This window comes from Myripristis murdjan, chromosome 24 (genome assembly GCF_902150065.1).
Source record: "Myripristis murdjan chromosome 24, fMyrMur1.1, whole genome shotgun sequence".
Taxonomy (NCBI): domain Eukaryota; kingdom Metazoa; phylum Chordata; class Actinopteri; order Holocentriformes; family Holocentridae; genus Myripristis; species Myripristis murdjan.
Window position 1 is genome coordinate 24042789 of NC_044003.1, and position 24845 is coordinate 24067633.

General features: G+C 42.4%; 1 protein-coding gene across 2 annotated transcripts in view; it reads right to left on the reverse strand.

Moving 5' to 3' along the window:
- Positions 1–27: 27 nt before the first annotated feature.
- Positions 28–24845, reverse strand: part of LOC115355931 (mitogen-activated protein kinase-binding protein 1-like) — a 30818-nt gene continuing 6000 nt past the window's right edge. Inside the window, exons 7-33 of one of the 2 annotated variants that reach the window (XM_030046863.1) lie at positions 23932–24114; positions 22540–22700; positions 22226–22415; positions 20718–20861; positions 20418–20599; positions 19275–19366; positions 18975–19100; positions 18409–18479; positions 15368–15489; positions 15102–15177; positions 14700–14811; positions 14454–14517; positions 14007–14117; positions 12925–13079; positions 12146–12183; positions 11040–11240; positions 10759–10901; positions 10493–10629; positions 8896–9102; positions 7661–7727; positions 7237–7392; positions 6538–6707; positions 5464–6081; positions 4439–4502; positions 3765–3853; positions 2536–2621; positions 28–849 (exon numbers count right to left, since the gene is read on the reverse strand). In XM_030046863.1, the coding sequence (XP_029902723.1) occupies positions 610–849; positions 2536–2621; positions 3765–3853; positions 4439–4502; positions 5464–6081; positions 6538–6707; positions 7237–7392; positions 7661–7727; positions 8896–9102; positions 10493–10629; positions 10759–10901; positions 11040–11240; positions 12146–12183; positions 12925–13079; positions 14007–14117; positions 14454–14517; positions 14700–14811; positions 15102–15177; positions 15368–15489; positions 18409–18479; positions 18975–19100; positions 19275–19366; positions 20418–20599; positions 20718–20861; positions 22226–22415; positions 22540–22700; positions 23932–24114 (4005 nt within the window). In that variant the 3' untranslated portion in view covers positions 28–609. Of the gene's footprint in view, positions 850–2535; positions 2622–3764; positions 3854–4438; positions 4503–5463; positions 6082–6537; positions 6708–7236; positions 7393–7660; positions 7728–8895; positions 9103–10492; positions 10630–10758; positions 10905–11039; positions 11241–12145; positions 12184–12924; positions 13080–14006; positions 14118–14453; positions 14518–14699; positions 14812–15101; positions 15178–15367; positions 15490–18408; positions 18480–18974; positions 19101–19274; positions 19367–20417; positions 20600–20717; positions 20862–22225; positions 22416–22539; positions 22701–23931; positions 24115–24845 lie in introns of both variants that reach the window. The other variant, XM_030046862.1, reaches the window with a different exon arrangement.

The window sequence follows — 24845 nt, forward strand, 5'->3', positions numbered from 1 at the left end:
TCAGTTTGAAAGAAATTGTGCATCACATTGTTTCCACTGTTTATTTTGTAAGAGCTTTAAGGACAATAGCACAACAGTTTGAAATTGTAGAAGAGTAAGAATGCAGAGAAATATCTTTCTTAGAAAAACACAAAATCCAAGTAAAACACTCAAATCGACTCTATGGAAACTTTATCAAATCTAAAGCATGAATACAGACAACAAAAAAACTCACTGTCATATTGAAAACATAAAGAGAATCAGTGTTCACTGTGCTGAAGTTTAACATTTAATCTCGCAAACACCAGGTGCTTGATGATGCTTATGAAAATTTAGCATTAAAAAGTGTAAAAGACAAAAAGAAGAGCTATAGTAGTTTGAAAACTTGGAAAATATGGCAACTCTGTCTTTCACTCTGCGCAGTCGTTGTTTTCCTCAGTGCAAAATCCTCAGCATTCATTTCACAGATTCTCCAAACATAATAACATTGCATCTGTATTTCAGTCTACAAATAAAACAACAGTAGATCTCTGTGCAAATAACACAAGTGGGAAATTCACAGTGCTAATATGTGAGCGTGTGTGTGTGTGTAGGCTCCTATTGGCATTTGTGCAGGATCATCCCATCTGCTCAGGTTTTGCTGTCTAGTCTCCTCTCCACAGACTTCAGCAGGAGCTCGGAGTACTGCTGCAGCAGAGCCAGGGCCCTGTCTCCCTCACCTTTGACCCCTAGGTTCCCTGGGGCCCCTCCGGGGTGTGAGGTGGGGTGGGGCAGAGTGTGCAGCTCGGCCTGCACCAGGCTCAGGGCCTCAGACAGAACCCTCTGGACTTCCTCTTGGTCTTCTCTGGCCTCTGAGCCGCAGCTCAACACCTGATTACAGAGTAAAAACAGACAAACCAGTCAGTCAGGCCAAGAGCTGCACGGGCAGGTAATCTGTCAGTGTCTTTTTATTTCTTTATCCCGCTTGTCATCATCTCCAGATTAGATGTGATGAAATGTTTGATCTCCATGGGGAAAATGTGCCACTTTAGTAATAAAGAAGACTAAGACATAATAAAAGCCAACCAAATGAAGGTTAGAAATATGCATATTCGAAGACAATTCCAACAAGTTTGTATTCATGTTTTATTTCATGCACTGCATTGCGTGCATACCGGTATTTTCCATTTCAGCTGATCATGTTTCAAAGCATGCCATACTTCTACTTTTAGATTTTTTGAATGTGTTTTTCTTTCTACCCAGGCAGCCATCTGTTTCCAGTTATTTTAGTATGGTACAAAAATCAACTTAAGCCATCACAGTAGACATACTGCCCTATATTATTTATTTATTTATTTTATCTTACTTTACTTATTTATTTATTTATTTTTGTTCAAAGTTGCTGGTGCATTCATGTGCTGGTGGAAAGCTCCCTTACTTTACGACAACAATGTTACACTCACATGCTGTTTTGCTGGACAGTGATACTCCAAATCTGCTTTGTAAAAAAAGGGACATGTGAATTATGCTGATTATTTGATTAAAATTGTTTAGAAATTTGTTTTTCCAACTGGTAGCTCCTGGATGCTGGAGCACTTGAACACACAGAAGCTGCACACTTTTCAAATCAAGATGTGCAATGACAAAGCAAGTTGGACAAAAATAAATTAGTTTATGAGTGTTGCACAATATCAATAAAATATCAATATCACAACATCAAAACAGTGTGATATCATAATGAAAATTTTGGTGACAGCAGGCAATATTTTGTTTATGCTGCAGAAATAATAGGGATTGGGGGCCCAAGTGAACCAGGCGCAGAGTGGGAGATTTGATGATCACCTCTTCTTTTCATTGCCTGGTTGGCCTGTTATGCCGCGGTGCACAGGTTCAATTACCGAGCCTACCCTATGTGAAGCATATCACATGACACGTACACATGCCCCACTGGACATTATTAGTGTATTATTCTACAGCTCATTATCCCAACAATCCCAACAAAATCGATACTGAAATCACAATATGCCTGGAAAATATTGCAGCGTGATATTCTGACAATATCATGCACCTCCAATGTTTACTGCGATGGATTACCAGTCTCAAGTGAATTTCAAATTTATGAAAGTTGAATTTCATCATGTGCTGGAATGAATGTAAACGAAAGGCTGCCTGGGAGGAGGCAAAAAACACATTCAGACATATGCTAGAGAGTGAAGTGCAGTGCATCGGCTAAACCAGCAATACAAACTGGGATGATCCTCCAAGGAGAAATGTGGGAGTGAAAATGCCCCAAAAGTGTGGAATTCACATTGAATTAAAATTACAAAACTATCAATCAGCTTATATGCAATATGTAGCAAAAAGGGGAGGGAGAGACGTTAGTGTCCAAGAGATTCAACAGGTTGACAAAGATATTCTCTTATACACGTACGAGGGAGAATATCTGTTTCTCTTCCCCACATCTCCCCGCCATTCCTCTATTTTTTTAATCTCATCCTCTCATTTTTCCCTTTCATGCTGTTGTAACCCTCATTCTCTCTCTTGCACACACACACACACACACACACAGCCACTGACCGTAGTGTAGAGCATGACAGTTCTCCTGAAACTGTTGTGAAGCTCGGCGACGGCCTGCCTGCAAGTTTCCAAGGTGATAGAGTGTTCTGGGGAGAGAAATTACTCTTTCAAGTCTGGCACAGTATGCAGCAGCTCACACACACACACACACACATATAGCAACACACACTGATGCTGAGAGCAGTAGGGACACAGCATGGCTGTTGAGTAAGAAGCTGAAGAGAGGTAAAATCTTGGCAGCAGAAAGGAAACTACAGAGGAAACCCACAACAGAAGCCGCACAAAAGCTACAAGAGCAGAGCAGGAGCTGCGCTAGAACTGAAACTAGAAAAAAAAAAAAAAAAAAAAAAAAGATTTCACACTTTATCTGTAGGAACAAAAGCAGACTGTGTGTCAATTAACGGGTGTAATACTTGTTGACCTAAAGCCAAATCATGACTTTGCTATTTTATACTTTATACCATGTATTTTTCAGTAAAATGAAATAATAGGGAGAGCTAACTTGTTCCATAAATGATTATACCAAAAATCAAAATGTTTATTTAGTCCTTAATTCAGTGTTACAATATTGTTTTTCTTCAGCAAGTAAAAAAGATATGCAGGAGTTCTCTTGTATCAAATGCCATTTTCTTCATCCAAGCAGGCTGATTTGCCTTATTCTGTCCTATCTCAACTTATTTACACTTGTTCCCAGGAAAATTCATGACACAACTGAAACTGCATCGGAAACAAATGGGATTATCTCATTCCACTGGCAGACCTTTTCAATTTATGAAGAAAAACAAGATTTTAACACTGAATATGAAACCAAATGACCTTAAAAGTCATTTTTTTTCACAGTGTCTAGCTGACAATACCCGCTTATTTTAAAGGAGTACACCAAGTTTTAGGGAGACAGTCAGCTTCTGTGTTAAGTGATGAAAACATAAGATAGAGCCCAAATGTACACTGAAGCTTTAATACCAATGAGAGCACGCGACCTTGTACGCAAATTCAAACTGTTGTGGCATCCCCTCAGCTGGCGGACTCACCCTTGTGACGGCAGTACTGACAGGAGGAGGAGGGGAAGGAGACAGGCGGAGGGGCGTGAGACAGACAGGCTGTGTGGCAGACAGGCCAGAGAGCAGAAGGCGAGCAGTGATGAGGTAGAGAGACGGACTGACTGAGAGGCAGAGCGGCGGCGGCGGCGGCGGCAGAGAGGACAGTGGATGAGCTCTGCTGAGTCAGACCTGGTTGGAGATCAGCACCCTGTGTGACGGCTTGGACGGACAGCAGGGGGCGCTCTTTAGGCACCGCTACACGCCCCGTCCCATTGGCACTGAGGGGGAAAAAAAAAACACCAGAGCTGTGATGTATAAAACTAGAAAAAGCTCAAGTTTTATTAAAGCTTTTTCTCAATGTTTCAGTTTATTTCTCAAGAAGCTCATTAATTGATAAATAAAGATGGAAGTGCACTGGTAGAATCAATAATGATGAAGGCTTAGCGCAGTATCTTTGTACAACAATTAAACCAAGAAGTTTTCTTCTGACACACACACACACACACACACACACACAATAACTGGCAATTCTTGAAATACTCTCCATTTTTCTGGTACATATATTTTTTTCCTGCTCATGTTCAGGAAGAAAATTTAATCGCTACAAACCAAGCTGGATGGAAATGCACCTAATTTGCATTTTACTTTCTGCAGCATTTCAAAAGGTTGCTTAAAACTCCCTTGGCAGAACATAGCGAGTGACAAAAATTTACACGGCCCCACTCCTTCCTCTTCTAAGACCTGATTTGCAATACATGTCTGGGAGAGAAACGTTCTTAGATGTTTGCCACTGCTGCTGGAGGACGTAGGTTTTGCAGAATTAGTGGTTAACAAACATTTACAGCGCCTGTGCAAGAACACACCTCTCAGAGGCCAAGCCCCTCTTCTGCTTGGCTGGCAGCGGGCTGGGCAGGGCAGGATCCAGCGCTGTGGAGAGCAAGATGACACGTGTGATCAGTTTGTGATTGTTGATTGTCTGTGTTGCATTTACACCAGGCGTTCTCAAAGTGTGGCCCACGTGCCAAAGAGCGGCCCTTTGAAATGTCTCTGGTGGCCCGCGATGAGTTAACCTCGTCGACTTGCTGTCTTTCAGAGGCTGTAGCGGGCTCAGTTTTAAAGCTACAGTGAAGTTGGTATCATGAAACTAGACAACCTAAGGAAACCAGTGATGCTAAAAATGTAATGCCAGGTTGTCACACAGCATGTTGCTTTTAAGAATGGTAAAACTGCCCCTCCTGGCCTAAGCTGGCAAGTTAGGAATGGTTGCATGCAGTAGTCGAGTTGTAAAAAAAATTCGGGGGGATGGTCAATTTTTTTCACTTGATGAAAAGTGAGGATGGCAGTTTTACAGGGGGGGTGATTTTGACCGTTTTTATTTCAGGGGGGATGCCATCCACCCTCATCCCCCCTCAACTCGAGTACCGGTTGCATGGCAACTAGGCTGAGTTGTGTATGACATGTGAGAACGAGACAGATTACGTCATTATTGTACGTATGTTTGCCGGATAGCATGATGGAGGAGCTGAGACCATCGCAACATTTATTTTAATCTGCAAGTAGGTGAATATAAATGCCCATGGAGTTTGACATAAAACACCATTATGATACCAATCATAAAATGTACGACATGTTCAGTCATTTTTCATAAATCTGTTTGAGCCTCATTAACTTCAAATTGTGTTTATTTTACATTTCTGGCTGCAAACCATTTACAAAGCACAAACTGCAGACCTGCATCTTTGTCATTCAAACTTTTACAAATGGACAAAAATTGGAAGATGCATTTTTCACATGATTCCCATTTGGTATGACAATTAGTCTAGAACAAGCGAAAATTCATGAAAACTTTGAAATCCTCTGATCAACATGACGAGTCTGACTGTCTTACCTGGTCTGGTTCCCAGTGCTGATGCAGCATCGCATCCAGGATCTCCTGTAGGAGTGGATGCCCTCGCCTGGCCGCCGCACCAATCCAAATTCAGCTTTACGTCATGACCGAGGCTGCGCCGAGGGCCGAGTGGCTGTTTGGGAAGCGGAATCCGAGAGGGCGGGGCATTGAGGGGGAAGCCAGCACTTGGTGAAACTGTGGCGGTAGGAGGAAGAGGCGTTGGAGAGGGGGAGGGGCTGCTGGATGAGGAGAGAGGGGCGGGGAAAGCGGAGATGGGTGAGGAGGCGAGGAGGGGAGGCTCGACCTCCTGCGAGCCAGATGACCTGCTGCTCTTTGGGAAGGACGGGGAGGAAGGCGGCGTCGCAAGCTGCATGCCCTCTCCCAGGGAGGAAGAACGGCTGCATTTGGCCATGGAGCTGGTGGTGGGGTTCATGTAGGAGTGCTGGGGCCGCAGTCTGGGACTCTCCCAGGGCAGCGGGGACTGGGGCGACGGTGGCGACCCAGAAGAGGGTGAGGAAACAAGGGAGGAAGGTCTGACAGAGTCACGGCTTGTGAAAAGTTGCTGGGGTCTCTGGCGCACCTCCACTATGTCAGTGGAGGGCACAGGGGAGTGAGGAACTGCAGGAAGGACAAATATCTAGAGGTTAATGAGAGAAAACCTCGCACTACACCAATACTGTGTTGTTTCACATTTAACAAACTGGAAATAGAGTATATGCAATTAATACCCACTGATCCATCCAGGATGTGTAAATAACTGTTTGCGAGAAAATGAACCGATTTTTTAAATTTACTACTTAAGCAAATACTGCAACATACACCTTTGGCATTCCCACTGAACAAAAACACATGCAAATGAGTTTCTTCTTCCTGCTGGAATCCATTCTCTTGAATGCAATGTTGATGCAGGTCAGAAATTTACAAGTCGAGAAATTCAGAGTTATGAATTTCAATAAATGCAGCAGTAAGTGCCTGGCAACATAAAACTTGAGTAGTTTTTTTAAAAATTGGAGACCGTTATTGCACAGCGAGAGCATCTGTAGGGTCCTACATCAACTGAACGATGTGACTCACTGGACAGGTTCTGGGCAGACTGGGATTTCTGTAAGTTCGCTGCTCTGTCCACCAGCAGCGGAGGTCTGAGATTGGGGTTGGAAAGCCTCCACAAGTGGGCGCCTGATGACCTCTTCCTCTGGGGCTGGACGGAAGCGCAGTTCCTCTCTGCAGCTCCAGCATCAATCCTGCTGAGATCAATGAAAAACAGGATTATAAAAATAAATAAATAAAAAAAAAAACACTCTGTCTCTAATTAGGACATTTCACACTACCCAACATTATGGTAAACCCATATCTACACAAAGTCACACTATTGTTATTATACATCTTGTGTGCACATTTTGAGTGTTAATTTGCCATATAAGCTGGATATGAATAAACTTCTTTCATAGGCATGAATTCTATTTTATTTTCGCGGTTCAGTTTGGTTTTTGTCTGCCCTTATGCATTATTATTCTTCCAAACAAAGAAAAACTGTGAAAATATGAGGCAGCAACATTGTGTGACCTCAGGATTGTCTTATTTGTCCAGCATGTGCTCCCTATTTTGTTTTTGCCAACGTTGACCTGGCATTTTTTCAGTCATTTTTTTTTTTTAATGCAGAGCGCCTTTCATATTTTTTAGACATTTACATTTAGTCTACCCAAGTCTGCCTGCACTTGTTTAAAAATAGACCCATGCAGCGTCTCGTCTCCTTGCTCTGTATTCGGTTCTTACTTTGGCCCCTTGATCCTGCCAGGGGACATGGGCGTCTTGTCTTCTGTGTTTCTGCCCTGGCTCCCTTCCATCAGTGGCCGTACTTTGGACACTGGCGGCTTCACAGAGCGGCTGCCAGGCTCTTTTTCATATGCTCTGGCAAACAGAGGCACGCTCCTACACAGGAAGAAGTCATGACAGAGTTAGGAGAGCAGATACGGAGAACACACACTGTATTCCGCTTTAATAGTGCTGTCATATAGGCAGTGTGTCTGTGGTTCTGAGGCCTTACCAGAGGATTTACCTTAATAAAGTCAAACATGTCACTTAAACTGACAACATGGCTAGGCCAGGAAATGATTTAGCAGAGATGGGTGAGTGGGGCCACATGGGTTTATAATGATAGTTGTGCGTGTCCACACTGGTCTCAAGCGGTGAGCAGTACCTGTTATCGTGTCCTCTAGCCAGGAAGCGTGAAGACATGCTGAGTCTTGGGACTCTGCTCTGCTCAGCTGTGGAGGGCAGGGCATTAGGTGTTAGAAAGACACAAAGAGTGAGCAGAAGAGCAGCAGAGAGAGAGACAGACAGATAGAGATAAGAAAAACAGTAGGGCTCAGTAAAAATATTGGCTTTCCGATTAGCTGTGATCTTCATTTTAACAATCTGATATTGATTCTTGACATGCTTGGTATTGATCTTTTAATCACCCAGTCAAACCTTAAAGGCTATAGAGAGATAGGGTATCTCAAATTAGCAATCAGCAGCAATTTTTCTTTCAATCGTTCTGACTAAAATGCACAACATTAAAACATTTATATCGAAATAAACAATGTACAGGTAAATAAAGTGTGTCCTTCTTACACTACTACATTTAGTTTAATTAATATTTAGGCAATTTTGTAGTTGTGTGTCCACCCATGTTGTCACCTAGACAACTGTTCATAGATATTACCCTATTTATTGCACTCTATTGCAAATTATAGTAAACATACAGTACATGTTTGTGGATATAGGTTAAAACTAATTCTATTACGTGCCAATGTGTGAAACTTTATTTTCCTGACCAGAACAGAATTAGTCTTGACCTATAACCATGAACATGTATGTTTACCATGATTTATGACAGCAATAACTAGGGTAATATCTACAAACAGTTGTCTAGGTGCACTGCTAGTGCTCGAAGCGTGCCTGTTTGGAACGGGATGATTGCTTGGCCTCCAGTTTTGCTGATGAGAACTGCTCATCCAAACAACTTCACACTCAACACTGCACTCTCTTGGGTCCTCAGCAATACACCTGCCAAGTCTGAAGGCGATTGGATGAACGGTTGTGGAGAAAATCACATTACAGACACACATACGGAGATTCTTCCTTGATATTTTTCAGTGGATGTGTAGAGATTTTTGCTAAATGTTATTTGTTGCATCCCATCCTGCAGATGTCATCTGCTGAATGACCAGCGTACAGAAACTCAGTTGAAAAAACAACAGCAAGAGCACCAACAAGCCTAAAGGCCGATGTCGTCATGCATTTTGGATTTTGCAATCCATGATGGTAAAGATATGCAAAACTGGTACTGTAAATGAAATATTCCTCACTGGAACAATACAAAGTCAAATCGAACTGAAATCGTTCTTGAACTGATTCGGGAAATCAGTGCTGTGATCTGCCGTGTCTTACTTGTGTTGTTGTTGTCTGCCAGTGTCTCAAAGTTCCTCCTGAGGAAATCCTCCTGGCCATGGTCAAGAGCATCAGTCACTGTCCTCAGAGCTTCATCTATACTCGTCACTGCTGTCTTCCGCTCCTCTTCCTCCTCCTCCTCCTCCTCCCTCTCTTCATTCTCCTCATCAGAGCTATCCTCGCTCAGTGATTCCATGTCCTCTGAATCTGAACGCACAGCAAGAGAAGGCATAATGTCAGACATAAATTAAGCCTCGGTCCTGCTATGTGCCAGATGGAAAAAAAAATCCTTTTCAGCTCCCCTTGACCTTGGCACATCGAACCCATACTGCATGTGTTAGCTGGTAGAATCTAGATAATCCTTAACAAATGACCAGTCACAACACCGAGGCTTAGATAGCAATGATTTCACATGTTTCATTCAGGTATGAAACTGAAAAAGAAAGCCTTGAGTACATGTGCCTGATCCATTTAAGCTGTATGCTGAAGATGTATCATGATTTTCACATGCAATTCAGTTTTCTATTTTCACCTCAGCACTTCAATACAGTCCAAGAAGGCATGTTGAAGTTGGAGTTGGAGGAAAATGTGTGCACTAAAATATATAATGGTCCGGTGTGCCTCTGATTTTGTCACATCAGCTTGGGCTCCTATTCACATGTTCTACTTTATTTAAAGGAATAACTCACAGAAAACAAAAACAAAAACAAAAAAGACAATTTGGTTTCCAGTCTGCCACTATCTTTGTTGAGTCTCCGGACCCCAGTAGAATGAAGCTGAATAGGTTAAACTGTTAAAAATTGAATCGAAAAACTCAACAGCAACAGCTCTTTTCAACTAGAGCGACACAGACATAATCAGCAGAATTTCTTTGGGAACTATTTCTTGCCAAAGAACATCACCAAACTGTATTCATCCATCACCAGTGAGGGCTGTATGTTATGTTTTTGAAAAGAGCTGTTGCTGTCGAGTTTTTTCACAGGTACGTTTTTTGACAGTCTGAGCTCTACAAAACAAAACCACCCAGCCTTGCTGTACTGGAGTGAAGGGAGACAGATGGCAACAAACTGAAAGTGTCACCAAATCACACACAAACTATCTGGATGGACAGATTGCACAAGTGGTAAAATGGGACAATATCTCCTCCTGTATTTTTGGTGAAATGCTCGCCTTTTTGCACGGCTCTCACACTTTTATTATTTCACAAGCTACATTTGCATCAGTTAAATGCCTAAAACTTAAATGCTAAACCAGCACTTCAGTGCACACTTGAGCATTGTTGGTAAAAATGTGCAGGAGAGGATCAGCAGCATTAATCAGTCTTAATTATTATTAATTGTGCATCGGTTTAACTGTTTTCCTGCTGTGTGCTGGTCAACTCTACCTTTAGAAAACTGGTTTTAGAGAATAATAGGCATTTGTGGAAATGTAGCGTGCGCAAAGGGACATTTGGAGACAAGACTGCAATGAAATAAAGTAGCTAAACTTGTCAGGCATTTCTACAATGGAGCAGGTAATTCGCCTCAAAGCCTTAATTTCTGTTATTGCTTCATAGATAATGTTCATCATCATTATTGCTATCACATCAAGGCCTCACCATCCAGGACGCAGTCAAGGCTGGACTCCCTGCTGTCATATCCCAGAGAGCAGGCGCTGTCTGGGCTGTGGCTGTCCTGGCTCTCCCCACCTCGCTTCCCTTGCATCCTGCAGCGCAGCTCCTTCACCATGTAATCACTGACGTATGAAAAGAGAGGGGTGAAAACAAGAGGAACCATCAAACTGAGAGCAGAAAATCACTTGTGTGCTTAGGTGTCATTATTTTGCTCACTTATGTGAAACCCTGTGTGCTAGGCAGTGACATACCTGCCGTGTAGGCTTATACTGTCCTCAGGCATTTCAGGGTAGAGCACAGATCCCCCGGTCCCCTTGGTGCCTTTAGATGTGTGTGAGGACAGCCAGTCGGTATGTGGCCACGCCCGGCGCTTTTTAGCTCGCTCCTCCAACGGCTGCTTTAACAGAGAGTAGGGGAGGGGGAGAGAGTGCAGGTGATTTATTGGCCAAGGTCAATACTGTTTTTGTCACTTCCACTCACTTACAAACACATGCAGACCAACAAAATGTCTCTCTTTCCCCCTGCTGCATACCACAGGCTCCTGCAGGCTGGAGGTGCTCCGTTTGTCTTTGTCACGAGGGCGGCACTCAGGACTTTTTTTGTGGGAGAACGTGTCCAGTTGCCTCAAGTCCAGCATGGACTTGACCATCAGTTCCAGGGAACCCATTCGATGGGACCAGCGCCTCCGAGGACGTTTGGTGGAGTCAGGAGTGGCCGGGCTGCTCCCTCCATGCTGGACAGGAAGGATAGAAGATGGGTCAATGTTGTTAAGACACAGGAAAGGGGACTTTTTAACTGGGATTTGCTCTCGGTAAAGTGATCATGGCATTTTCTCCTCTATCCAAGTGTCACAGACCCTACAAGTTTGACCCAGTATCTTGGACTGTTTGTCTCCAAAATGAATTAGGTGGATCAGACAACACGATTTCCGACAACAACCAGAAGCAGAGAAACAGTTTTGAAGGATGTGCAGCAACGCTTTTGTTGGGGATTCATCAACAGTGCTCTTTTCCTGCCCCCTTGCTTTCTGTATCACTACGCAACCACTTCACCTATCAGTGCTGAGGGGAGCTGCTGCATAGCGAAACAGAAATAAAGTAGGTCCACCAGTTTGTAAGCAAAAGGAATCTCAAACATAATAACTATTTTGTTGTTTATCCTTCAAAACATTTTATTGTGTTGTTTCACAGAACAATCCTGCTGAAGTGCTCAATCTCACCACCAGGAGGGAGGTAATGGGTCAGACTTGGAGGACGTATTTCACTCATGTGGAGTAGCAAATGCCACTACATTGGTAAAAAAAAAAAACTACTGCTTTGAGATATGCCGTGCCTAGAAAAAGTTTCCCTGCACTGAATATGCATCTTAGAACGGATTTCAGACATCACTTTTAAGGCTCAGCCGAGTGTTTCCCCCAGGTGCATCACAGAAGATTTAAAACAGAGTGAAGTCTCATTTCCTTACAGCCCTTTTAGTCCTTTTTGAAGTCTAGTTAGAAAACCACAGCTGATAGGGACGTTGGTGTCTTGCTTTAAAATATATTGCTGCCATTTATTATGTTGCTAATCCCATTTTTTAAATAAATAATTTAATTTCAAGTAATAATAAACCGTATGAATATACTGTATAACCACCAACCTTTGACAGCTGCCAGTCCTGCCCTTCATCAGAGCCACCTGTGGTGTGAAAGGACACAATAATCAGAACAACTTTGAAAACCATTAATATGGCACTCAATTGATAGCCCCTTTTTCTCTCGGCCCCCTCCACAGGGAGGTCAGAGGTCAGGGTCAGCAGCCATGTAGCTAGCAGTTTCTCAAAACGTGAAATGCATTACTCATCAGTTATTTCTCATTTTAAAAATGTTTGAACAGGAAAAGTAATTAGTTACAACCTTAGTTACGGTACTTTTCCATTAACCCCCTGACAAAAAAAAAAAAAAAAAAAAAAAAAAAAAAAACATGTGCTGCATAACATAAGCAATAATATTAGCCTGGTTTGATCATTTCAACATCTACTGTACATCAGCAATGTGAAATAATGGACACACATGTTAAATTAGTCCCTTTAAACTTCTCTCCTTTCAAAATTGAAAGAAGAGGAAAAGAAAGGTTTGAAGGGGTGTGTGTTACACTACTTGTTAGTGAAAAAAGTAATCACATCAAGTGCCCCTGCACAGCACTGGTAGCTGGTAGGGATTCACTGTCTTGTTCAAGGACACATCAGCAGGGCAGATGCTTGCTGTCACAGGAGCTCGCACGTGTCCTCTACTCAAAGGACATTTTCACTTCCCACCCTGCCACCCTGTTGTCAAAATTTTTTCAATTTCTATCATAAACATTTTGGTCGGAAACGGCTCTATATATTCTTAGTCTCCTTTCCATGTGCAGTCCAACCACATTTCCATCACAAAGTACCCGTGTCCTCCTCTCCGTGGCTGCTGTCAGAGGAAGTGTTGGCTGCGATGTCTTCCGGGTCGTTGGGGTCGTTGATCTCCGCCCCGTCCTCCTCGTGCTCTCGATCGCTGTCAGACGACAGGCCGCCCAGAGCGGGCGCACTGTACAGCTCTCGCCTGCAGCAACAACAACCAAGTCAAACAAAGTCAGATCTCTGCTGTGTGCTGAGCCCAAATCAGCCGTCCTCTTAAAATTTATGCAGACAAAAAGAATGTTATTTGTCTATCTTTGCGAGTAGATTGGGGTTTAGCAAAAAAAAACAAAAAAAAAAACACTTCTCAAAGGCAGGGCTGCTTTGGCACCAGAAATAATCCTTTTAGTTTAGCTAAACTTTGCAGAGTGGAGCCAACTCACCCTAGCAAAGAAAGAACTTGTCAAAACAAAAATAAAAATGCCAGTCAACTCATTTTTTCCCCCATTCTTTTATAGCTCGGGCATACAGTATCTTGGATGATTCAGCAGATTAACAAGCTGACCTAAATAGCTATAGGCTTGTTATGGCTGTTCTGAAATTTGAAGGTCAGCCAGTCTAACTAACCAAGCTAAATACCTTAGGACAACCTGATTTCATTTTCCAGTTACTAGTAAGAGTGCTCGGCTGCAAAATATTAGCCTTTTCCTTTTACTCCACTGGGCTCCAAAACGAAATAGTTCTATGGCTTCAGTCAAATGTTTCTTTGTCAGAAAAAAAAATATTATGGTCCTTTGACTCCACACATCAAAGTTTAACTCCATCAAAGAGATTATTTCTGCCTCCAGAGCAGCTCTGCCTCCGAGAAATGTTTGTATAAATAAAACTGTCTCTTGGAGGAAGCAGTTTGAGTTTCAGCCCTCAGAGCAGGGACATTTTCAAGTGAGGACAGTTTAGTCACTCTTCACGTCTTCAAGGGGCTAGTTTAGAGTCTGGCCTTGAGTTAAGGGTTAAGGTTAGATTGAGGATTAAGTTTAGTTTAAGGTTAGGGAATGGATGCAAAAGATAGCCTCATTATAGAGTCCTCATATGGATACGAGGTTGTGTGTGTCTGTGTGTGTGTGTGTGTTACCGGAGACTGGCGGTCTTGCAGGGTGGGGTGCTGGGGTTTTGTCTGAGCTGGCAGAGCCTCTCTCTCATGTTGATGGTCAGTTCTGGAGCCAGGCGCCATACAAAGATACAGCTGGGGGGTGGGGGGATACAAGCAGACATGCGAAAATTTACTTCTCTATGCAAGCGATTCAACATTCATTTCCTGTAGGTGCAGTGATGGAAGGTCATTGTTAATGTGGTTTTTCTGTTTTGGTTCCAGTTTGTTCTAATTATTGAATGATCGAATGATAAAATGGATTATTATTATTATCATTATTATTATTATTATTATTATTATTGTTATCATTAATGCACAATGTAGCACTAAAATATTCCTGTTTGAACACTTAATTATTATTATAGCACTGATTCTAAATATCAGACTATTCAACGCTATAATGTTTCAAATGTTGGATTTTATTCTTACCTGTCCCCTGACACAGATATCAGATGTTTGCAGTCGTTGGTAAACTTCATCCCAGTGACGATCTCTGAAAACAAAAAAAAAAAAAAACTGCCTTCTTAGGTGAATTTTAACCTTCCATAAGAACACGTAAACACGTAAACCCCTTTTTCTAACTGTTAATATGACATCTGAGTCTCAGCTCAGATTGGCTATGTCGAATGCGTGTGTGTGTCTGTGGATGCAAGTGTGTGTGTGTGCGTGTGTTACCAGAGTGTCCGAACATGGTGGCGACACACTCTCCAGTGTAGAAGTCAAAGATGCTGATGTTCTTATCAGAGCAGCTGGTGGCCACATACTGACCAGAGGGATCTGTCTGAACCTGCCAGTCCAAATTATAAGAGAAAAACAGGAATATAGACATAATCTTTAAATTTAACTATGCATAGAGTTTATCAAATGTCTGAAAGTATAATATATTGTTAATGAGCTGAGTTGTGAAGACTATGTTGGATGGAATGTTTGGATGCAATGCTGCTACATATTGTGGGATATATCTCATACTGTATGTCATATTATCATCTTGTGTGCTTTGCAAACAAAATGCTGGACAGCGTCTACACAGAGAGCTAACGGCTTCTGGAGTTGCATTTCTGTGGAGCAAAACGCTACCCTGAGCAGACTGCCATCTTCACTCAGTGATCCTTTGTACAGCTTCTTCTGTTTGCCACTGCTGATGTTGAAGATCCTGCAGACGGAAACAGAGGAGAAGACATTTGAGCAGGGAGCAAGGCATCGAGGACAGGCAAAAGACGAACAAACGAAACAGATTTGAAATTTATGAAGCTTCTTTCAGAGGAATTTCCCATTGCTGACCTCTGTTTCTGCTGAGAGCCCTTCTTGCACTGTAATAAGCAAAACACATATCACACACTCACCTTATGCAGCGGTCCTGGCAAGCGACAGCAGCGTACTTGCAGGTGGGGTCGACACCCATGTCGTACAGCGTGGTCTTCCTCACCACATGGTGAGAGCGCCTGAACTCTGTCCTGCTGTCACTCTGCATGAAGACACACATAAAGGGAAGTTCAGGGCTGAGGAGGAAGAGAGAAGAGAGAGGCAGGGAAGGGACTGGACACCAAACCAAATCAGTTTTCTCTACAAATTAATGTGCATATTTCTGTCTCATGTCTTCTAAATTAAATGTGTTCTTGTGTTTCAGTGTCTCTCACTGATTAACAAATTGAAAAATTCATAACTGAGCAACAACAATATACATATATCTATATCTATATCTACATCTATCTATCTATCTATCTATCTATCTATCTATCTATCTATCTATCTATCTATCTATCTATCTATATCTATATATATATACACTACTCACAAAAAGTTAGGGATATTCGGCTTTCGGGTGAAATTTCAGGATGAACCTAAAATGCATTATAACCTTTACAGGTGAACTTAATGTGACCTTCTGTAAACTTTTGAATGCACATGTCCAACTGTTCAATGTTTCAGTATTTTTTGCACAAGTTGCTGTTCTCTAACAAGGAGTTTAACGGCAAAATTCACATCAGGTGTTTGATGCTCCAGCTCATCGAGGTCGTATCATTAGGGAATGGCTGCTGGAGACTGGGGTACCTCAAATGGAGTGGCCTGCACTTTCTCAGACCTGAATCCCATAGAAAACCTATGGGATCAGCTGAGTCGCCGTGTAGAGGCTCGGAGCTCTGTACCCCAGAACCTCAATGTCCTGAGGGCCGCCCTTCAAGAAGAGTGGGATGCCATGCCTCAGCAGACAATAAGTCGACTTGTGAACAGCATGAGACGTCGTTGTCAAGCTGTAATTGATGCTCAAGGGCACATGACAAGTTATTGACACTGACATTTTTTGTTGTGGTATATCCACCACTGTTGTTGGCTTTTGTTTCAATAATGTGTTGGGAGATGAGGAAATCACCAGTGTATGCTTCTACTGAAATGCCCTACTTTCATGCTATAATATCACTGTAGTGTGAACTTTTTACATTTTCCATAAATTTCACCCAAAAGCCAAATATCCCTAACTGTTTGTGAGTAGTGTATATATAGATATAGATATAGATAGATAGATATTTTTTTATCTTCCAACTTACTGATTCTCTAAGATACAGACCAGCTCTTGGAGGGGGTAGCTGGCTGCTCATCGAGGAGCTCCATTTGATCTTTTTCATTATTTTTCATGATTATTAATCAGGTCTATTGAACTTTAGACTCTTAATGTATGCCATAAAACAGCCGTTCTCTCTGTCACCTTTTGCCACTGTTACATATACAGTATATGCAAATAACAAACACACTGTTTGCTGAAGTGAAAGATTTTGAATTTTATCCCGACTGAAGCACTTTAGAGCTCTTATTGCAATAAAATGATAGTTAAACATCCGTTTAAAAAATACACTGAAATTATGAACATTTTGCAGTTGACATAGACCCATCTTTGCAGCTTTCTGAAAGTTACAGAAGTTTGAAGACTGAGGACATCAGTATGTCATTTTAATGCGTAAGCATTAAAGGCAAACCATGCCTACATGAAGACAAACCATCTCATTTAAAGCCCGAGCAAAAATATGGGCTCAGGAGAGACCTCACATGAGCTGCTAATCGCTGCAGCCTCGTTTTTAAAGTTCCGGCCACAGGACATCACCGTCTGCACGTCAAATTATAAAACCACAGTTCATTCATTTTCTGGGATGACTCGTTTATACTCCATTAGAAGAGAGAGAGGATGATAACAGGCAAGACAGAAGATGCTCATTTACGTTCTGCGGAGGGCACAGACCTGTCACAACTGGTTTCATAAATGACTACTCAGGAAATGTCTGGATGCCACAGAGAAATTTTGCTAAAGACTAACAAGCCGTTGTTTGTTCTCTACACAGTCGAACGTTCTGAGTCACAGCCGTGGCCTGGATCGTGGTTTTAAGTTTATAAAGAATGTTGGGCTTTATGTAACTCTGACTGCACAGAAAATGGCCCAGCAGCCCAGGAGAAAATCTGCTGGAAAGAATGGAGCATTATGTCTCCTTTATCAGGTTTACAGTTATACAACTTGTAGCCCAAATGCAAGACATGCTGGATATTTCTATTCATAGACAGAAACTGGATGGATCAGCGGCCCAGTCGTGTTACGTGACGCAAGCTCACGTCTGATATGACACTTCGCACAAGCAATAAAATCAGTCTAAAACAAAGTGAATTAATTTGTTTTTTAGTAGAATCAAAATGAGAAATTCGATGTTGGAACTGTATTTCATATCCACATGGCACGCTGTGTAAATAAAACAACTTCGAAGCAGCTGAATGGTTTCTTTTTTCACTTTGACTGGGCTAGGCTAACGACTCCCATAGACTTCAAGTCTTTATGCTGAGCTAACACAAAATGCTACCCATGGAACTGAACCAGAGGTTCAGAGGTGAAAATGATATCCAACATCGTGTCTCAGCCTGGGTAAGTTGGAAAAATTGTACTTTTCCCAAAAAGTAGGAGCATTCCTTTAAAAAGTGAATTATTTGGTGCGTCTTGGAATTTCTCTGTTTCACCAGGATGCACCCCTGCACCAAAAGTAAGCAATAAACCACAAGAAGCTGCATTACAGTGATTTTAAAACCACTAAGAGGCATTGAAAGGGACCACACAAAGTATAAAATGAATTATTGCTTTCAAAAATAAACAAAAATGCTCAATTAGTATTTTTTTTCTACTAATGAGCAATTGAATAATGTGATAATAATGTAATACACAGAATTTAAATGAAACAATATCATTCTTGCTGAGTGGAGATTTTCAATTAATTTATACTTGTATTATCAGTTATGCATTCACAGGTATATCGGGTGTACTGGGTATTTTACAACTTCAACTATATAAACTCAACTATGTGTTTTCTAAAGGGTGAGAGAGGACAGACGGAGCTGCTCAGACTTGTCTTACCCTGTGCGCCGTGTGGAAATAGATGCTCTTATCTGCCCCACAGCTGATCATCCTCACCTTGTTGTCATTGGCTGAGGAACAAAGAAAAAACATGTCAGGATTTCAAAATTTGACATTTTTGCAGCCACGGCTTGGCAGCGGAGCACAGAGCGCAAGTGAGGGTTGCCTGCCCTCAAAGCAAAATCTCCTGTGACGTAAGAGGTTGGTATGAGGTGTGCAGGTTCAGAAATCACAGACAAAAAGAATCCAGCAGTAACTTGCATGCCGCTGAAAAAAGGAAGACCAAAAGGCCATCGCATGCAACACAAGGACCCGCAATTATTTACATAAGCGGCAAAAGAGACAAAAACAGTGCCAGAGCTTAAAAAAAAAAAATAATAAAGGACATAACAGTAAATGTTTGAGTCATTAAGCATCTCCAGCTGTGCGCAAAGCCACACCTGACTGTACACGTGTGGCTGTCATCAACAAGCGGGGTGGGAAACATGCTGGAAAGACTTTGTGTAAGATTGAGTGAAGATGAAAGCGAGGATTAACAGACGTTGACAGCGCGTTAAGTGGCTCACCGGCAAAGCGGACGGCTGTTATGGATGAAGAGTGCTCATCCAGCGTCTGCACCAGACTGTAGTCATCCTCAGCGTCCAAGACGTGGATCAGACGGTCCCTGCTCGCCGTGGCCAGCAGCCTCAGACCTGACAGAATAACACATGTGCACACATCACACGCATCAATACTCAGCGAGCGTCCTGCTGTGCGTGCGCACTGGCCTCCACACTCAGCTAAAACACACACACACACACACACACACACACACACACACACACACACACACACACACACACACACACACACACACACACACACACCTGTTTCTGGTTTAGAGTACTCCAGACAGAGGATTTCAGCATCATGGGCCTCCACTCTCAGAATCTCCTCCATGCTGCTGAGGTCATGAACTCTGCAAAACACACACACACACACACACACACACACACACACACACACACATGCACACATACTGTATGTAACATTTTTGAGATCAGACGTTGCATGAAATGGTTTTGCTTACAGGTCACAATTTAACAGATTTAACAGCAATTTTTTTGATTCAAGTTTGCAAAACAATAATTTGATTTCTATAGTATTCTGCGAGATGAAAACATTCTGACTTTATTGTAAGAATCGTGAATGACTCAAAGAATTTCATTTCAGTTCAGGTCAAAGTCAGAGCGATACATTCAGGGTCCAAACAGCAAAGCTGCTGGAACCCTATTGTACCTGTTAGGAATGTTTTTCTTTTTCTTTTTCTTTTTCTTCTTCTGCCCTGAAAGTATCTGGCTCTCCAAAACAGACTGTCTCAGGAAAAAAACAACAACATATTTTTCTGGATTCTGTGGGATCAGACCAATGAAAAGCACACTGTGTAATGAGAACATCCTCTGCTGTTTTGTGTTTTTCCAAAATATTTTTTTGGCTTCTCCTACAAATTTTGAGCAATCAGCATCAGCTCTGGTACACAGCATATCTGGACCAAGCTGGAAAAAAGGCCAATTATTCCAATTTTTCCCCCCAAAATTATTTTTAAAACTCTGAAATCAGGCTAATTTTTACAAAACCATAATGCCATAATGCATGAAAGCATTAAGATATTGATCTGAAATTTTAGTCACTTGTTCAGGAACATTCACTAAGCTCATGTATGAATGTTGAATTTGATTTCAAAAAATCATTAAAATTACACCATAGGTCGTAACTCTGCCGATTCAGCTGAACCAGCAGAATTCATGATCAGTCCATTGATGCAGTAAATGAATAGCTGCACCCCCACTGTGTGTCATATTTTGGGGGTTTTGAAGTGATTTGGTTAACAGCTATTTAAGGTTACGACTGTCAATTTTTTTTTTTTTACATATTTTAGAAGTCACATCTATCAATCCCCATCAGGCTGCCGTGGGAATCACACCCTCTGAACAGCACATATCCTTCATTTTAGTCTTTTTTCTCTCTACCTTAACACCCCATTGCGATCTCCAGATGCCAGGTGTTTGCCGTCTGGGCTGACACAGATGGTCCGGATGCCTGTCCTGCTCTCCGCTGTCGGCCCCTCCCCTGACCTCTCTGCACTCACTGAGCTCTCTGGATCCAGCGCGGCAGAGCTGTGTCCGTCCATGTGGATGATATTCAGCAGATCCTGAAGAGCAGTGATTGAAACAAATGACAGCTCTGATCACCGTTCACAGGGAGAATCTGTGGTTTGACTCTAAATTGTCTTTTCAAGAAGATGAATGAGTGTGTGAAGCTGAACTCACGCTGCTGAGGATGTTTCGGGGACGACTGTGAGTGTGCACGCTGCCGTCCATGCGCCATAATCTGACGGTGTTATCAGCTGAGCAACTGAGGAACATGCCTGATGACAGGCCAGCGTCCGATCCCTCAGGAACCTCTGGGAACATCTGAGATGGGATGAAACCATATGAGGTTCCCATGGACAAATTTATAGTATTCTCATGTTGTTTCATGGATTTTTATTCCACATGTTGTTTTTACATATTTCTACATATCCAGTTCTCTACAGCTTGGCTTTAAATTCTTTCAAACTCAAAGGAAAAAGGTTTTTTGGCAAACACCACTGATGTCCTCTGATGTGTTTTGGCCAATACAGGCATTATCATGTGTTTGCAAATGAGTTGTAAATCCAAATTCAAGTGCGTACTCTGCCATAGTGCCCTTATTTTGGGGTGTGCTGCTTTTTCTTTCAAGTTCAGTGTATTTAAAGTCCCCCTCCTCTCAAAAATGTATTTTTTCTTATGTTTATGTCCCCTAAAATGTGTGACCTTGACTATACTGACTTGTATCACCAATCCCACAGCCAATCCCTTCAACTGATGAAGTGTTACTTTGCATATCATTACCGACAGCTCCACTGGTCGCCATGTTGGTGCTACTGGTCAAGTTTTGTTTTGTTTTGTTTTTAAAAAACAACAACAACTCGACCAACTCAAAATGGCTGCTTCACATGAGCAAAATTAGTGTAACGAAGAGGTTTGCTGATTTTTTTTTTTTTTTTTTTTTGTGGTTAGATGATGAAATCCTGTCCAATTTCCATTAGTGTTGTGGACCAGGACTGCAAGCAGGGAGGGGGTTGGGTGGGGACTTTTTGCATATTCATAGATCTATGCATTTTTAATGAGGGCAAGGTTCAGAGTTATATTTTGGGCACAAAGGGGTGTTTTTTCATGAAACAAACTTCTAATGCAACTCTGATGAACAGAGATTATTTTAGGGGCTTAATAAATGACTAGAGGGGCACTCTAATCAAGTCTATTTTAGGCGATACAAACCCCCTCCATTTTTAAGCTCTATTAGACTTAGAAAGCTAAAACTGGACACTTCATGGCGCAGGTTTTAATGTTCAGGCAGAGCTGTTAACTTTTCATTATGAATAACCAAACAGAGTTTAAAATGACTTTGGAAGAATAAAGGATTAGGGGCTTTTCAACCTATTTTCAAAGTGTCTTTAATCATTTTTTTTTCTTGTGACTACAAGACCTGCTTTTCCATAAAGCATCCCGCCCCACTATCTTCCACATCAGAAGCTAAGAGGCTTTCCAGCCTCTGTTTTTAAAATCCTCGGTTGATAATTAAGGCATCAAAGGAACGCTGACACAGCCGTGTAAGAGAGCGAGCAAACACACAACTTGTTAACAGTGCTGACAGAGAAGTAAACACACAGTTATAAGAAACAGCCATGAGCTGCTGGACTTAAGGGGTTTTGGTGATCACTTGTTCAATATTTATTGCTCCTTTATGTGTTTACCTGCAGATCCCAGACACAGGCAGTGTGGAAGAGGGCAGAGTGCACTTTCCCCACCCTGTACACATCTCGCACATCCCACACATACACACTGTGGTCATTGTACACGCAGCTGAGCCAGTGGCTGACAGGGTCATAGGTCACAGCAATGGAGTCTGGGTAGCGGGCAGTCGTCTTGGTAGAAAACAGGTGGCTGATGGAGACAGGTTGGAATGCATTTTTTAACAAGATGTCACCTGAGACAGGAAGCACTAATAACAGAGCAGCTGATCCGACGTGGGATCATTGCCAAGAGCAGCGCCAGAGCTCATCCTCACCTGGCCTCGGTGACGGCAGAGACGTCAGTGCCGGCGGGGTGCGGTCGTGGCAGCGTGCAGACAAAGCACAGGTCAGCGGGGCTGAAGGCTCGCACCACGCCATCAGCACAGCCACAGAAGATCAGATCCTCAGACACAGACAGCGACTGGGCCACGCCCGTCTGGAGGACAGAACAAAAAACAACAGGCAGGTCACTGCTAGGCTTTCTGTAACATACAGGTAACATTACTGAGGCAACAAAAACCATGTCCCAAATAAAAGTCAAAAAAGAACAACATAGACTCTATAGCTTTTTAATGGACACAAAAAATGTCCTTGTTTTCTAAGCTTTATTCTATACATGGAGGTGGTCTTCCTGCTAGGCCTTTGGCTTGTCACACCTCCAGCGGTGCCCATGGCGGACTGTGCAAGGCAGGGGAGTGTGGATAAACTCTGTCCCTGCAAATAAAAGGGTAACTTGAGTTTAAGTGGGTTTACCCTCCACTAAACGTCTGTCTGTCCATCATGATATAGGTTACAGCGGGGATAGATGTGTCCTCACTGGAATATTCCCAAACACATCCTGTACTTGTCCTTGTCCCTGCCGCTAATCCCCTTCGATCCTCTGACAGAAGGCAGGACCACGACCCAAACACCCTCAAAGCCTCTTGATAAGACACCACAGCTGGACCTCGAATGACCACTCCTGCCTGTGCAGGTCATGGAAAGGACTCCGTGAATATAGACGTTATATAACTGGTAAATTAACCAGGTGCAATATGTCCCACGGAAATGGTCCAGGCACCCCTCGGGCCGCTCAGTAACAAGATGTATCAACCCTCCAGGCCAACTCAGGATTGGACCACTAATATAGCAGCTAGAGCCTTTCAAAGTTTGAATTTGTGACTTTCTTAATTTACTACATTATCTCCATCAGCCTGAGCAGAACACACTGCCAAAATGCAGCATTCCTCCATGTTTCATGACAGCAGGACCAAAGGTGTCTCTGAAATAACTGAATAATTTGAATTAGACCAAACAGTGGCTTTTATGATCAAAATGAGACACAAGGTATCCAGTATATGATAATTTGGCGTTTGAATCACTCTGTCCAAATAAATTATCCTTTCAAATCCTTATCAACATTCGGCCGGCGGTCTGCCTTGGAGCTTAAAAATTTTAACCAAGGCTAATCGTATCACTTACATTAGGCCAACCAGTGCAATTTTTCAAATGCTGGATCAGTGTGATTTCATCAAAATCAGACCAGAGACATGACATTCAGTGAACACGTGGATCAATAATGGCCCAATCCAATTCATAGTAGCAGTGATGATAGTGGCATTAAAGCAGCTGAAGTGCCCTGACAACCCCGTAACCCTCCCCGCTTGCCCCCCCCGGCGGCCACTCACCTGCAGGTCCACCCACTTGTCCAACATCCTCTTGCTGTTAAACTCACACAGCAGACCAGAGGAGGTGATGCAGAAGGTGGAGTCAGATTGAGAGCCACGTCCACAGGCCACGTCGCAGAAGAAGTTGTTCCTCAGCTCTCCCAGCAGCCCTGAGCGTCCCAGCAGAGGGACGGGAGCACTGGCCTGAATAGAGCAGAGAGCTGCTGGTTAGTGATTCGAGAACAGGCTATGGTGGTTAAAGGATATAGAGAATTGATGCATTTCCTCCTATCATTTTGCATTATTTAACTGGTTTTTTAAATCATTTTCCTAATTTTTCATCAGTATGAAAATACAAACTTTATTTTGTCAATCCTAGTTTGACATTAACTGCTGCACTGTCTAGTAAAAAACGACTGAAATATGAACATATGGATGAGACACTAACATTTGTTAAGCAACATTTCTTAAGGGATTATTTTCTAGCAGAGACAATTTCTTGTTGTGGGTGTCAGGTGATTGACAGTAAGCAGAGTGTAATGTATTACATGCATTGATTTGTAAACACTCAAGTCGAGCATATTGAGATAAAGGAACAGAAACTTAAACACAACCAAATTAAGGCTTCATGTTTCCTGTGCTGCATAATCTAGCTCAGGCAATTTTCACATCTGTGGACGCTGCAGAAAATGAAAGGAGACAAACAGCTTTTTCTGAAGGGAGCAAAAAGGAGCCCTGATATCTTAAGCTATGCCGACTGCAAGCTAGCACAACCAGGAATAATCTAAAGGAGAGGGGCAACCAAGATGATTGGCACAAAATTGAGAAAACACTGGTGTTACTCTTTAATGCCAAAAGAAATCCCCTCGGCGCAGAGCTGGAGGGTGACATTTCTGTAGTACAGCAATTATAAAAGTCTATGAAGAACACGTTTC